At 34.1% G+C, this 16,668-nt stretch overlaps 1 protein-coding gene across 1 annotated transcript in view; it reads left to right on the top strand.

Moving 5' to 3' along the window:
- Window positions 1–908: 908 nt before the first annotated feature.
- Window positions 909–16,668, top strand: part of LOC132730251 (uncharacterized) — a 56,167-nt gene continuing 40,407 nt past the window's right edge. Inside the window, exons 1-2 of the mRNA XM_060716131.1 lie at window positions 909–985; window positions 14,616–14,662. Coding sequence (XP_060572114.1) covers window positions 970–985; window positions 14,616–14,662 — 63 coding nt within the window. The 5' untranslated portion in view covers window positions 909–969. The remainder of the gene's footprint in view (window positions 986–14,615; window positions 14,663–16,668) is intronic.

The raw sequence follows: 16,668 nt of genomic DNA, 5'->3' as shown, positions 1-16,668 counted from the left end.
GACGCTCTAGGATGGCCCGACTTGAGTGTCCGGTCGCCCATATGGGCTTTCGGCGGCGACCTCAAATAAACGCATTATTAAAAAAATACTGTCACATCGGTTTTGACCTCCAAGTAGTGTACATAAAGTTTTAAAACTTCAATAAACATCTTAAAACGTCTCTGGTATTCAAACTTGTGTGTTGGTATGTATCAAAATCCAATATTATTAACTCACTAGACACTGTTGTTGCCGAAAAACGTGCAAAAGATTTGTATTTATTTTTCCCATTACAATACTGTGGAAGAAAGTAAATCGTACAGATTAAGATTATATATGTCAGACGTACTCATTAGAATAAAGAATGTGCGGTGACAAACTAGAGGCCGTTCTGTAAAACAAATAAAAATATGATATGAAGATAATTTTTGAAATTGTGACTCTAAGACGTTGTGTGTTTATCATTCCACTGAACAAAAATCCATGGCCTCAAATTTGTTCACAATGATATTATCCATTTGGTAAAAAACAGAACCGCTATATTGTTTTATATAGGGTCAATTTTCTTTTCTTCCCTGTTTTCTTTGTCTGCAATATAGAGAACGTTGTTTCCTATTACTGACGTGTTATTAGAAAAATAAAATATTTTATCTTGAAATGATCTCAAGTTTTACCGTATTTATACTAGAATTTGGTAGAAAGGCATTGGTGACACAATTAAATCTGCATCCCTCATAACCCAATCTATATATACACAGTATACCATGGCAAAAAGGATTCGCGCTAAATGTATTAATTTATAAAAATCACAAGTTTGTTATAAACTAAATGGCCATATTTCCGGCATTATAATTAACCTCATCAAACATTTAAAGTCTGTCAGTCATAGAGCGGAAGTCAGTCTTTAAAGTGTATATGCTGATTTATTATCGAATTTCCTGGCAAGGAGGACATTCTTCACCGAACATATCTCGGGCGCAAATATTGAGGATGTTATGTCTAAAAGGTAAGATAAAATTATTTTGTTCTTATTAATCAGCGATGTTTATCGCCGGTTTATTTCGATTTGTAGGAACTGACCACGAAGGCCAGAGATAAATTGGTTTATATAGAATTTAGTTTAGTTCGATTGTGTTGGAAGGTTTAAGCTGATCGACACACTTTTGAATCCGTTTCTGGAACCAACCAGTATTGAGCTATGATTGTAATGTTTCTTGGTCAAGGAAACAACGCAGCAGCTGGTCACGGGGTTTGAACCCCGCGTCTGCATACGGCTGCGAAGACAAAACTCTTCATCCCACATTAAGATTATTTCCGCGAAATTCTTTACTTTTCAAAATCATTCGTGAAAATGATGGCTTGACCACCGTTTTGAGCGAGATTTTGACTTTTATAAGTGCAACAATGCATATTATTCCGTACAGTAGTAAAGTGACATAAACTTAAGTTCTTGTGATACAAAAAAATTGAAAAGAAACTGAAAAAATGTGATTTAAGCCGTTTTTGTGTCGCCTCTACGGAGTAGTGGCGACATATAGGGATCACTTCTCCGTCGTCTGTCTGTCCGTCTGTCTGTCCGTCTGTCCGTCACAAAACTTGTCCGGACTACTCCTAATAAACTACTGGTGCAATTTCATCCAAACTTTACAGGAATGATCAGTACCAAGTCTAGTTGTGCATATTGTCAGCATTTTCCGGTTCAATGATTTTTGGAAGAGTTATTGCCCTTTAATAATTTTTAATTTTAAAGTTTGTCCGGACTACTTCTCTTATACCATTATAGCAATTTCAATGAAACTTTACAGGATTGATCTGTAGCTCAAGTCCTTGCGCATATTGCAAGGGTTTTCCGGTTGAATGATTTTTTGCCGAGTTATGGCCCTTTGATAAAAAAGTTGTATTTTTCTGTATGTTGCCAGATACACAAAAGTTTGTCCGGACTACTCCTCATAAACTACTGGTGCAATTTCATCTAAACTTTACAGGAATAATCTGTACCAGGGGTAGTTGTGCATATTATCAGCATTTTCTGGTTCAATGATTTTTGTCAAAGTTATGGCCCTTTAATAATTTTTATTTTTAAAGTTTGTCCGGACTACTTCTCTTATACTACTGAAGCAATTTCAATGAAACTTTACAGGATTGATCTGTAGCTCAAGTCCTTGCGCATATTGCAAGGGTTTTCCGGTTGAATGATTTTGGCCCTTTGATAAAAAGGTGTTTTTTCTGTGTGTTGCCAGATACGCAAAAGCTTGTCCGGACTACTCCTCATAAACTACTGGTGCAATTTTATCCAAACTTTACAGGAATGATCAGTACCAAGTCTAGTCGTGCACTGTCCGTCTGTCTGTCCGTCTGTCAAAAACTTTGTCCCAACATGAAATTGGCCATCATGAGGCGACACATGTGATTACTGATCGCTCTTGTTATGAAGTAACGCCGATGTACTTGAATTGTGCTTCGCGGTAACGCCGGAAGATGTGAATTCTTTTTCTTGTATAGTATAGAATTATTGCACAGATTAAACGCCTTTTATCGGCGTATACAATCAAGTTACCGGTATTTGCGACCTATAGTCAATGTATTTTCTTTGAAACTTATTAAGTAATATATGATAATTAGATCTTGACAAACTTTCAACATTTTGATTGCATATTGTTACTTAATACAATTTGTCAATTGTTTCCTGAAATAAAATTACTATTTGTTAACCTGCTTTCCACGTCTGATCTTGTTAGAAAATAAGTACAATAAACTTAGTTTGCAAATAAATTAGATATAAAAATAATAGAAAACTATCAAGAGAAGAAATGTCTGTGTATTCTATGCCTGAAATAATGCAACAGTAAAACTTGAAAGTCTTCATATGTCCTTTATTGTGTTGGCGTGAAGTGAAACCCAATCAAAACAAATATTTGGCTGCAGCTATTTGCCTGGTGAACTGGTAAAAATGGATTATTTATTTAATTTATTTTTCCTCTTATATAAGGAAGTAAGTATTCAAAAGATATTTTACTTAAAACCTATAATGCCCAAAGCTTGTAAAAGCATAACCTTATTGTCCTCTGCTAAAGTTAAATAAATTATAACCTTTTGGGTAAAGATTTACCCTTCTTAGGGTTTCTTTTTATCACACTGGCCATAGCTTTCGCAGAAGCGGTGGGTCTATCGCAGCGACGGTGGAGTATTCGTCGCAGAAACGGTGGATAAAATATGGCCGTTTGCTGTTGTCGGTAAGTATATGACAGAATTTTGTTTTATGTTTTAATGTTTTACTGGAAACACTCAGTGAGATTGGAGCCCGCATATGTACTCTTTCAACCTATTACAAGGACACGGTGCAATTCATTGCCGTTTATGCAAACACTTCTGTACAGTTTGATGAGGGGACGCCACTTTTGTCTAATTTTGGTTAAAACACATACAAATGTGTGCAAAACGACCCCATAATACATCGGCATCGTTTGTACAAATAGATTAAATTCTAATACCAATCTCTTAGACTTTGAATGAACTGTTCCAAGTTCAGAGTTGAGCAAATCCATTTCATAAATTTACCAGGTAACAGGTCACATAGACTTAAGATAGGTTGAATATATTTTTGTTTCTTAACTCAATGTACATCTATATGGAGAGCTACTAGAAATGTGTTTGTGGATCTATCCATGCCATGAAGGTCTGTCTAAAAATGGACCTTTTCATGTCAAAAATTAATAAAGAGTGAAAACAATGAAAAATTCTATAATCTTACAAAGCCCATTTTTATAACTACCATCTCAATAGGTATTGAAAAATTGCTATCCCGTTGCTACGCCGTTGTTTCTTTGAGTAATTTTTTTCATGCATTGCTTCGTACTCACTTCAACAAAGACTTATTGCTCTGTTGTTTCAGATTGATTCGAGACTGTGCTTTTTTTCTATGCAATCAAACTAAAATAAATTCTGTATAAAATGAATTAAAGTTTCCCCCACAAAATATTTTTGAAAAGGGCTGATACTCGCCGATTAATGGCGTTAAACATGTGTAACAGTTCAGTACCATATATGAAAAAAAATCACATTTTCCGGCGTTACCGCGAAGCACTATTCACGTACATCGGCGTTATCTCATAAAAACGACTTGAATTCCATTTATCATCTTATTTTAATTCTTTATATCACCAGAAGTTTAGGTAAATGTCACTAACCTACCTAAAATCGAAAGTATACATATATAATATGCATTGTTGTACTTATAAGAGTGGACAGAAAGGCTATATCTCGCCCAAAACGATAGTCAAGTCATCATTTTCACGAATGATCTTGAAAAAATTTCGTGGAAAAAATCTTGATGAGGAATAAAAAGTAATGTCTTTGCAGCCGTCAGGTATCCGCAATTTATTGCGCATTTCTTCGTTACTAATTGCACGAATCATGCGTTATTTTCACATTCCGGCGTTACTGGATATACACGGTGTATATGGTAAATCGTCCTATCGCTACTTCCGAGTTTGCGCATGGCGCTAAAATCAAGTGTCGGGTGTTTCTATTTTTTATATATTTTGTAAACTCTACACCAAATATCGAAATTCGGAGAATGCTATGCGATGTAGAAGTTGTTCTAATTTTGTGTGAAATGTAGTTGTGATGGTGTTCCCCAGTTAGCGAGTTCAGCGTTGAAATGGACCTTTTCATCATGAAGCAGATTATTTTTCCTCCAATTATTTTATGTTAACTGCGATTCAAATTAAAAACAAATATGTTTCAAGTAGATATAAGGTCTAGAAATGAAATAAGAATGAAATCAGATCAAAACATTAGTTAATAAAGAAAATATCGGATATTTGTTCTCGGAGACAGCTCTATCGTGAAGGGGGTAGTCATGTCGCCAAGGAGATAGCTCTATGGTTTCAAAGGGGACCAAAGAATGTAAAACATTTTGGCGAAAAAGATCTTTAGGATGTTGATACAACGCGTATCATTTTGAAGAGGAAAAAAAAACAACTATTTGACAATATCTGTTTTATAATTTATTAGAAGTTATTCCTGCTACATCATTCATGAAGTGATTTTATTTTTAATTAAAACCCCATATGAATAAAAAAGCTGTAACAAAGTGAATTTAAAACTGAGAATTTACTTTTCAAGTTACACACAAAAAACCCCCAACAAAGGGAGTATTTTACATTGAGTGAAACTTTGTATTCTAAGTTTAAACGTCAATAAACCGTTCACAGGGGGAAAAAAGAATTTATAATTCGACATTTTTGAAAAAAAAATTTTTTAAATTTTTGGGTTTTACTTGTTTTCAAAGGTTTTTTAAAGAATTTTCTTTTTTCTCTTTTTTTAAAATGCCCAGTGATTTTACATTTTAAAATTAATTTAAATTTTTTAATTTTTTTCCGCTTTTCAAACGTATTTTTTTTTCCTATAAAACACATTAAATTCCCAGTAAACGGTGTGAAAATTCCCGCAGGCTTGTGAAAAAAAGAAAGAATTTTTTCAATTTTTGGAACGGGGGAAAAAGAACAAAAAATTTGTATTGTCTAAAATTGAAAGACGTCAATTAGCGCTTTAGGTTCTACATTTTTTTAAAACCCTTTCAAAAAATCTTCCATAAAAATTTTTTTTTTCAAGTTTAATTAAAGAAAAATTCGTTTGGGATTTGGGGATATTTTTTTGTTTTAATTTTTTGTGCTTTTTTTCATTTTGGTTTGTTAATTTTTTCTTTATTTTTTTGACAAAAAACCTATCGTTTTTTTGAAACTTTCATTTTTAAAGATTACGAATGCATATATTAATTCCCTTTTAATTTTTTCCCCTTTCTAAACCATTTTTTTAATTTGCATAAGGACAGCTATTTGTTAGGTTTTTAAGAAAATTCTTTGTTTTAAATAAAACCCCCCCTTAGGTACTTTTTTAAAATCGGGCCATTTCCCTTGTCGATAAAAAAATTTGTTTTGATAAATACGGGGGAAATTTTCGACTTTTTAGAATTAAAGGCTTTTAAAAATTAAATATAAAAATGACCCATTTTGGCAAGAAGATGAAACAATGGAAATAAAATATCGCAGTTCACCGGAACTTAACATTTCGGTAAGCAAATGCAGTTGCAATTTTTTTTTCATTTAAATTAATGTTTTTTAACACCCCGATTTTCCGGATTTTTCCCGGCTATTTTGCACGTTACGTCAAAGATTTTAAAAAAATTCAAAAAAAAATAAAACGGGCAAAGTGCGTTTTTTTTAAGATTGGCCAGCATGTTGAAAAAAGAAATAGATGTCTTTTAAAAACCATCCTAAAATGGAAAAACCCTTTTTAAAATTATAAAACAATTTTGAGATGTCTGTAGTCGTATGTGCAATATTTGAATTTTTTTAAAAGATATATTTCGCCAAACTTGATTTTTAAATTTTTATTGTTGTTTCGCAGATTTTGAAATTTGAAATAAATTTTTTGTTTTAAACCCAAAAATTTTTTTCCCTTTAAACCAACCCTTTTTTAAGGGGGCCACTAGGGAATTTTTAAAATTTTTAAAAGAATAGGCCCATTTTTTTTTAAAAAAATTTTTGACCGGGGTTTTATAAGAACGCTTTGCCATACTTTTTGTGTATATGTTTTTTTTAAAAAGGGACATACTCCCCAATTTAAAAGTTTTTAAAATAATTTCTGTAAAAAAAATATTTTACAAAAAAGTTTGCGCATGATTTTCTTTAATTTAATTTTTAATAAAAGGTTGTTTGTGTGAGGGGTTCTGTCACATAAATTTATTATCCCCTTTGGCCCGGTGTACTAAATTATAATACAAATTAATTTCTTTTCATTATTTTTTTTTGGGCTTACATTTTTCCAATGATAAACCTTTCTTTCATAATTTTTGTTGCGAATACACCTTTTTGGGAAATTTTTTAGTGACCTTAGCCCATTTGTGAATTTTAAAAAGCCAAAAAAATTTTCCCTTTTGATTTAAAATTTATTAGAAAAGATTTTGGGGCCCCTTAGGGGGGAAAAACTGTATAAAATTTATATGTTTGAAAAAGGAAAGTATATTTGACGCTTTTGCAAAAAATGAATAAATTAAACCCAACTATCCCTTATCTTTGGGCGGGACTGGGGCACCCTTTAAGCCTTGGCGTGGACCGGACGGGTTTTAACGGAACAAAAATATTTTTTTTTATTTAATTTTACTTAACTATAAAAAAATTATTTGCATAATTTTTTTCCAATTTTATTTTAATTCTTTCGGGGAAATTTAAAAATTTATGTTTGGGTAAGTTTTTTAATAAAATCCCAAAAGATTGGGTTTTTGGGGTCAGGAAATTTTATGTGGCAAATTCCGATGAAAAAATGATAAAAAGATTTCTTGCCCCTTATTTTAAAATTTGTTTTTTAATTTTTGTAAGTGAAAACAAAATAAAAAGGGCCTAAACCCCCGGGCTTTTTTAGCAAAAACAGTGAATAAAGAAAATACAAAGCTAATAAATCACCCCATGCAAACCAAAAAATTAATAAAAGTCCCATTAAAAAAAAATTTTCCCCCTGTTTTTAGGGGTAAAAAAAAAAAGGGAAAAAAAAATTTGTTTTTAATTGATTTTAATTTAAAAACCAAAATAGTTTGTATGGGAGCAAAAAAAAAGGTTTTTTATACATAAATTAAAATGCCCGTTAACATTTTAAAATTAAAAAAACCCAGTACGATAAAGGGTTGGAAAGTTTAGTAAAAAATTCCCAATGAAAAATTTAGCATAAAAAAGGGTTTGAAATGATTTAATAAAAATTTTGCATTTAATGCAAAGTTTAAAAATTTTATTAAAAAGAAAAGATAAATCAAAAAAATCAATTTCCAATTTAAAAAAACCCAAAAATGGAATCAAAGCATAAGGATTTAAATGTCCCAAGCAAATGGAATAAAACAAAAGAAAGTTAAAGTCTTTCAACCCAAAGGGAATAAAGCATAATGAAAATTCCCCAATGTAAATAAAGGGCAAAAAGGGAAATCAAGCTAATGAAATTTCCCAATTTTTTGAAAATTCCAAGTTTTAATGCAAGTTCCATGGTCATCAGAAAAGGGGAATCAAAAATGAAAACCCAAATGTAAACAAGAAAGATGGAAATAAAGCAAAAGAAAATTCCAAATGTCATCAAGCAAAAGGGAATCAAAAATAATGCAATTTCCCAATGTCACAAAGAAAAATTGGAAGCAAGCAAAATAAAAACCCCAATGTCATAAAGAAAGGGAATAGCAAAAGGAAAAATTTCCAAGTCTTTCCCAAGGAACGATTGGGGAAAATTAAAAAAATTGATAATTCTTTTCTAATTTGGTTTTTGATTTTTGGTTACCAATTTAGCAAAACTCGTGTTTTAAAATTTTTCCTAAAAGGGGAAAATTTTACTTTTTTATTTTTGGGAAATTAAAATTTTTTCGGGGCAAAAGTGTTAATTGTAAACTAAAAGATTTGGGAATGAACGCAGGTTCAAACTTAAATTTCAAATATTACAGAATTAATATACAATATGTTGTTTATCACAATTGTGTTACGTAAAAAACAACTTGCGCAATAAACTTGAATTGTAAAGTTAATTTTTTTTTGCAAATTACGTCACAAAATGTAATTTACTTTATTTAATATTTTTTTTATTTTTTGTTCTTTCATAAATGGTTAGAAAAAATATGCACAAACATCAGTACTTTGTTCGAACAATAGATTCTATCCTTGGCGACATGACTTAAACCTCATTCACGACAGAGCTGCTCCAGAAACAAGAAAAATACCTAATTTTCTTATTAACAATATTGATACGACTTAATCTTTTTCATTTTCTTACGTGATATTTCTACTTGAAACATTTTTTTAATCTGATCGCTTTTAGATAAAATTGGAAGAAAAATAATCTGTTTCATGATGAAACGGTCCATTTCAAGGCTGAACGTATGTGAGAAGTTAGCAGTGAACATTGAGCTAAGCAAAAATGCATTTCAATTTATATAATGAAGTCAATGATCTGCTGTAATGCTCAGCTGTTTTGGGCATCTAGCAGGGCATTCCTAAATAAAGTGTAAAAATGCTCTGCTGCAATACTCAGCTGTCTTGGCAATCTAGCAGAGCATTCCTAGCTTTAGTGTAAAATATTCTGCTGGAACGCTCAGCTGGCTAGGCAATCTAGCAGTGCATTACTAAATATAGTGTTAAAATGCTCTGCTGGAATGCTCAGCTGGCTAGCTAAGCTGGCTAAGCAATCTAGCAGGGCATTACTAAATATAGTGTAAAATGCTAAGCTGGCTAGGCAATCTAGCAGGGCATTCCTAAATACATGTATAGTGTTAAAATGCTCTGCTGGAATGCTAAGCTGGCTAGACAATCTAGCATGGCATTACTAAATACAGTAAAAAAAGCTCTGCTGGAATGCTAAGCTGGCTAGGCAATCTAGCAGGACATTACTAAATATAGTGTACAAATGCTATTCTGGAATGCTGAGCTGGCTAGGCAATCTAGCAGAGCATTCCTAGTTATAGTAAAAAAAATGCTCTGCTTGAATGCTAAGCTAGCTAGGCAATCTAGTAGGACATTACTAAATTTAGTGTACAAATGCTATTCTGGAATGCTTAGCTTGCTAGGCAGTCTAGCAGAGCATTCCTAGTTATAGTAAAAATACTCTGCTTGAATGCTAAGCTGGTTAGGCAATCTAGCAGGGCATTCCTAAATGTAGTGAAAAAATGCTCTGGTGGAATGCTAAGCTAGCTAGGCAATCTAGCAGGGCATTACTAAATATGGTGTAAAAATTCTCTGCTGGAATGCTAAGCTAGCTAAGCAATCTAGCAGGGCGTTACTAAATATAGTGTAAAAATGCTTTGCTGGAATGCTAAGCTGCTAGGCAATATAGCAGAGCATTACGAAATAAAGTGTAAAAATGCTTTGCTGGAATGCTAAGTTGACAAGGCAATCAAGCAGGGCATTACTAAATAGAGTGTTAAAATGCTCTACAGGAATGCTTAGCTGGCTAGGCACTATAGCAGAGCATTACGAAATATAGTGAAAAATGCTCTGGTGGAATGCTAAGCTGGCTATGCTCTGGTGGAATGCTAAGCTGGCTAGGCAATCTAGCAGGGCATTCCTAAATACATGTATATTGAAGAAATGCTCTGGTGGAATGCTAGGCTGGCTAAGCAATCTAGCAGGGCATTCCTTAATTAAGTGTAAAATTGCTCTGCTGCAATACTCAGCTGTCTTGGCAATCTAGCAGAGCATTACTAAATATAGTGTAAAAATGCTCTGTTGAAATGCTAAGGTGGCTAGGCAACCTAGCAGAACATTCTGAAAAAAAGTGTGAAAATGCTGTGTTGGATAAGCAATTTTGCGGTGCATTCTGAATTATAGTATTAATATGCTCTGCTGGAATGCTAAGCTGGCAGACTGGTTCTGAGTTCCAGGATTAATTGTTGCCAACGTTTATTGACATTTTCGACTTCTAGGCAATTATGAGGCACTCGCAGACTTTCAGGAATTTTTAGAAATAATGATATTTTTGACTTCAAAGGACCTTTAAGAGACTATTTCATTGTCCTGCGATTTTTTGAAGGACACTCTCGAACTTTCGGGAATTTTGGTGCCAATGCTGATATTGACAATTTAGACTTCTAGGGACCCTTAAGCGTCCATTTTGTTCGTCTCCGACTGATTCTCGGACACTCGCAGACTTTCAGGAATGGTTGGTGCCAATGGAAATAATCATATTTTTGACTTCTAGGGACCTTTAAGAGTCCATTTCATTGGCCTGCAGCGTATTATTGGACACTCGCAGACTTTCAGGAAAGTTTGGTGCTAATAGAGGTGTTGGCTATTTTTTTTTTACTTCTAGGGACCCGCCAGAGTCCATTTTTATGGTCTGCGACTGATTCTGAGACATTCGCAGACTTTAAGGATCTGTGGTGCCAATGGAGATAATGACATTTTTGACTTCTAGCGACCCACCACAGTTCATTTCGCTGGTCTGCGACTGATTTTGGGACACTTGCAGACTTTCAGGAATTTTGATGCCAATGGAGATAATGACATTTCTGACTTTTAGGGAACCGCCAGAGTACATTTCTTGGGTCTGCGACTGATTCTTTGAGACTCGCAGACTTTCAGGATGTTTAGTGCCATTGAAGATCATGACATTTTTGTCCTTTTAAGGACCCCTTAGTCATAAGCAGAGCATTTTCACTCTAATATGTCATTATCTGCATAAGCACAAAAAATTCCTGAAAGTCCCCAATAATCAGTCGCAGACCAACGAAATAGACTCTGGATGGTCAAAAGTGTCAAAATTGTAATTATCTCTATTGGCACCAAAAATTCCTGAAAGACTGTGACTGTCCAAGAATAAGTCGCAGACCAAAAAATAATGGACCCTGGATGGACGGACTAGAAGTAAAAAATGTCATTATCTGCCTTGACATAAAAAATTCCTGAAAGTCTGTGAGTGCCTCAGAATCAGTCGCAGACCAAAAAATGGATTCAGGAAGGTCCCAATTAGTCAGAAATATCATTTTCTGCATTGACACCAAAATTCCTGAAAGTCTGCGAGTGAATCATTATCAGTCGCAGACCAACGAAATAGACTCAGGAGGGTCCTTTTGAAGTAAAAATGTCATTATCTCCATTGGCACCGAAATTTTTTGAAAGTCTGCGAGTGTTCCAGAAACATTCGCAGACCAACGAAATGGACTCTGGATGGTCCTAAAAATTCACAAATGTCATTATCTACATTAACACCAAAAATTCCTGAAAGTCTGCAATCGTTCCAGAATCAGTCGGAAACCAAAGAAATAGACACTTGAGGGTCCCGTAGAAGTCAAAAATATCATCATCTGAATTGGCAATAAATATTTCAGAAAGTCTACGAGTGCCAAATAATCAGTTGCAGACCAACGAAATTTAAACTTTATTTAAGAATGCCCTGCTAGATTGCCTAGACAGCTCAGCATTCCGGCAGAACATTTTTACACAAATTTTCAGAATGCTTTGCTGGATTGCCTAGCCAGCTGAGCATTTTAACACTATATTTAGGAATGCCCTGCTAGATTGCTTAACCAGCTGAGCATACCAGCAGAGCATTTTTCGCACTATATTTTGGAACGCTCTGCTAGATTTCTTAGCCAGCTGAGCTTGCCAGCAGAGCATATTTACACTATATTTAGGAATGCTCTGCTGGATAGCCTAGCCGGCTGAGCATTATTAACACTATATTTAGGAATGGCCTTCTAGATTGCCTAGCCAGCTGAGCAATTCAGTAGAGCATTTTTACACTATATTTTGGAATGTCCCGCTAGATTGCTTAGCCAGCTGAGCATAACAGCTAAGCATTTTTACACTATATTTAGGAATGGCATGCAAGATTGCCTTGCCAGCAGATCATGTTTACACTATATTTTGGAATGCCCCGCTTGATCGCTTAGCCAGCTGAACATAACAGCAGAGCATTTTTTACATTATATTTTGGAATGCCCCGCTAGATTGCTTAGCCACCTGAGCATAACAGCAGAGCATTTTTACACTTTATTTTGGAATGCTCCGCTAGATTGTTTAGCCATCTGAGCATAACAGCAGAGCATTTTTACACTGTATTTTGGAATGCCCGGCTAGATTGCTTAGCCAGCTGAGCATAGCAGCAGAGCATTTTTTTGCACTATATTTTGGAATGCCCCGCTAGATTGCTTAGCCAGCTGAGCATAGCAGCAGAGCATTTTTTGCACTATATTTTGGAATGCCCCGCTAAATTGCTTAGCCAGCAGAGCATAGCAGCAGAGCATTTTTTGCACTATATTTTGGAATGTCCCGCTAGATTGCTTTGCCAGCTGAGCATACCAGCAGAGCATTTTTACGCTATATTTTGGAACGTCCCGCTAGATTGCCTAGCCAGCTGAGCATTCCAGCGGAGCATTTTTACACTATATTTAAGAATGGCCTGCTAGATTGCTTAGCCAGCTGAGCATACCAGCAAAGCATTTCTTCACTTAATTTTGGAATGCTCTGCTAGATTGCTTACCCAGCTGAGCATAACAGCAGATCATTGATTTCCCTATATAAATCGTAATGCCTTTTTGCTTAGCTCACTGTTAACTGCTAACTTCTCACATACAGGCTGAACTCGCTAACTTGGAAACGCCGCCACAACTACATTTCAAACACAAGTATAGCAACTTTACGATTTCTGGAAACTATAATCAAATCTACATCGCATATTGTTTTCAGAATTTCGATATTTGGTGTAGAATTTACAAAATATATAACACTTGATTTTAGCGACATGCACTAGCTCGGAAGTAGCGATAGAGCGATTTACAGTATACCTCCGCAAGCGGTAGCTCTATCATTTACTAGGGGTGATTACGGCGCACATCGTGTAGCTTAGCAGCTTATCTACCATCGCAAAATTATCATTTCAGAACAGCTTTATATACTGTCACAAACTGCATTACACATTGGAACTGACTCAACATTTTGTATATATAGTTTTTTTTTCTCTCTGTTTAACATATCTCACAAATCAACAATTACATTTTACTGTCTTCTTAACTGATTGGGACCAGAGAGCTATATATCTATTTCCGAAAATCAACTGGATCCGCATGATCTTGTAGATCCGTAAGATACAATGAATTTAGACAGATAAAGTATTATATAAAGGGAAATAATTAAATTCAATACAGTTGATCTTTCCCGTTCGTGGGATCAGATAAAGATACAAATGCGCATGTAAATAGTTATTGGGGAGCGCCATCAGACCTCTCAACAGTGTTGGCGGCATCCATTTTTGCGTATCTGATTGTAGTGAATGAATCTCTTTTAAAGCGTTAACTCATTAGGAGCAGTCTACAAAAATGGTTTTGCGCATGCTCTGTTTCAAAGTACGACTTAACTTAAACAAAAAATTAACATCGAAGTGAACAAATCGGTACATAGAAAAATCGGAAAATATCATTTACGTCACTAAGCGCTACGCGGATGTTTGATTCCGCTTTAATCTTTTAAAATGTATAAATCGATTACCGTATTGTTTTCTGAATAGCGTTTCAATATTTCATGTTCCGATAAATAGTAACAGTGAACATTTTAGATACAACTTATATGACCGAGTGAACAGTGTACCGAAAGTTTACTGCCTCTTAAACGTTTGAACCGATATGACTAAATAACGCAATATATATATATTTATTCTAAATTAAATTCTCTTTGTAGAAAAAAAACTATCCCTAATGCGCCAAGAAAATACCGCATACAATTAGACTGACGGAAACGGCCGAAAAGTTGCGATTGATTGTTTTACGTCATACAGCGTAAATGTATTGACGTGAAAGGATGTCTTTCTTTTCAGAACTTAATAGTAAGATATTGAATCCACAATTTCCTCAAAATAGATAACAAACTATTAAAATAAAAAAAAAATGTTTTCATTCAATGTTGTTATATAACTATCTCACAAAGTTTATCAATCTCTGACGTTTCGAGGAGTTGAACCTTTCTCAAGGAAATATATTCTGAATGTGTTGTGGTATAATAATGCAAAGTTTGAGTTAAAATGTGTAGAATATAATAACAAAGCAATTGAACAATAAACCGAGTGAGTGGTACCTATATGTAATAGTTAATTTTAATGTTTTGTCTGTTTTTCAGGATTTGTGGTATTGTTGCTTGTCGTTCAACAAAGCAAAGTAGAATGTGTAAGTGATTCCTATGATTTCTAAATGGACTAGAAATTCGATAACATCAAATACATTATGTTTGTCGTAAAACGGCCATCCTGACATAAATTTGCTTGCTGTAACCACTTATTCAACTTTGATCTGCTGAAATTCTAAGTCGACACTTTTTTCTAGGTTATTGTCTTCGTTCACCTGTCCTTCGTCTGACCTCCCGGCCATCTGCCCAGCCTTTCGATATCAGCTTGAAACTAACAAGAATGATAACTTTTACTCCAATAATTTACTTACTGATTCTTACTCTATTCGAGTAAACGTATTTTGAGATTTATAATTTAACAACTTTATTATGATATATAGAATTGTAATTATATTAACTTGAAGCTGGTTATAAGTTCGTCCATTTCCTTTATATATAGATATGATAATTTGAAAGTCAAAATAAATATGCTTTTACATCTACGAGTAGTATTTCATATAAGCATATGCATTTTTTTCTCAGAATTTGAGTGAAGCTTCGAAAATGTTATTTTTGACTATAAATGTCATTTTGAACAAATGTTTAAAACAATTTAATATCACAAAAAAAGTTAATATTTGTTTCTCCTTAACTCATCATACAATTCAGACTAGATGCAAAAAAAATCGTTCAATAAGGGTAGAAACCCAATAAAGAAACTTGTCTGAAATTATTTATACTTATGTCACTATATGATCTCCACATTGGAAGCATTTATACACTAGGTGTATTATTCTGAGGCCCACTAGGAAATGATATATGCCAAATAAAAAGGTATAGTATTTTTCCATAAATGATAAGGTGTGTTTCTTACAATTTAGTCATTTTAGGAAAGTGACTCCCGGGCCAGAGACAAACTTGACCATGCTTAATATACCTATTTCTAGATCTTTACAAATTGAAATTTAAGTTCGGGGCTTTCCAGTTTCACACAATAACGCCTTAATGTCTTTTATAATCTAGTGACCACGGTACTGGCAAATTTTGACCCAAAGGACATGATTTTATATAAATTTTGTAGACATTTACAAGGTAATGTTACATGTTCAATATCTTATCTATCTTAGTTCTTGGCATTGAAGTTTCACAAAATAAGACTAAAATGTGTATAGCAAGTAAGTGATCCCAAGTGCGGGGCCTGCCTTGATCTAAGGGACATGATTGATACCAGTTTTGTAGAGGCTAACAAGCAAATACATGTCAAATATCTAAGCTTTAGGCATAGTAGTTACACCGAAATAATAGTTAAATGTGTTTTCTTACACAAAATTATGTAAGTTAAGTGATCCTCATGGCAGGGCCAATATTGACCCATGGGGCACGATTAATACCAGTTATTTTTGGTTACGAATGTGATGTTACATGCCAAATATCTTAACTCGAAGTTTCATACAATAAGTCTCAGATTTCCTATATAACTCTGTATAAATCAAGTGACCCCATGGGCGTGATTCATATCAGTTTTGTAAAGGTCAAAAGGCAATGCTAGATGCTAAATATCTAATCTCAGGACATTGTAGCACAAAAGAAATCTAAAATAAGTTTACCTATATGAGTATATCAAGGAATCCTCGAGGCGGGGCCGAAGCCCGAATATGTGTTCTGCATACCGTCTAATTACAGGAAATATTTCTGTCAAAAATTTTAATTTCTTTTTATCTATTCAAAAGATACAGAGCAAACACGAAATTTGAAACTGATGCAAAATGACTAAGTTTGATCTTGACCTGAGAGGCTCTACGCATCGTCTGATTATGGTTAACATTTCTGCCAATAGTTTCAATTTCCTTCCATCGGTTCAAAACGTACAGCCCGGGGATGAAAGATGCTTACAAACTAAGGACGGACGAACAGGTGCATAACATTATACGCCGAATTTTTTTCGCGCGTATAAAAGTGGAAAAAGAGAAGAACAGTGCAAAAGAACGATAACTCTACGCGTTATTGTTTTTTTGTTATTTTTCATGTGAATTTATTGTTGGGGAATTAGCTAAAAAGTAAAAGATAT

This window comes from Ruditapes philippinarum, unplaced genomic scaffold (assembly GCF_026571515.1).
Source record: "Ruditapes philippinarum isolate M1 unplaced genomic scaffold, ASM2657151v2 ctg1655_1_1_1_1, whole genome shotgun sequence".
NCBI classification, from domain to species: domain Eukaryota; kingdom Metazoa; phylum Mollusca; class Bivalvia; order Venerida; family Veneridae; genus Ruditapes; species Ruditapes philippinarum.
Note: the sequence above shows the minus strand (reverse complement) of the source record. Positions and strands in the feature narration are given on the sequence as shown.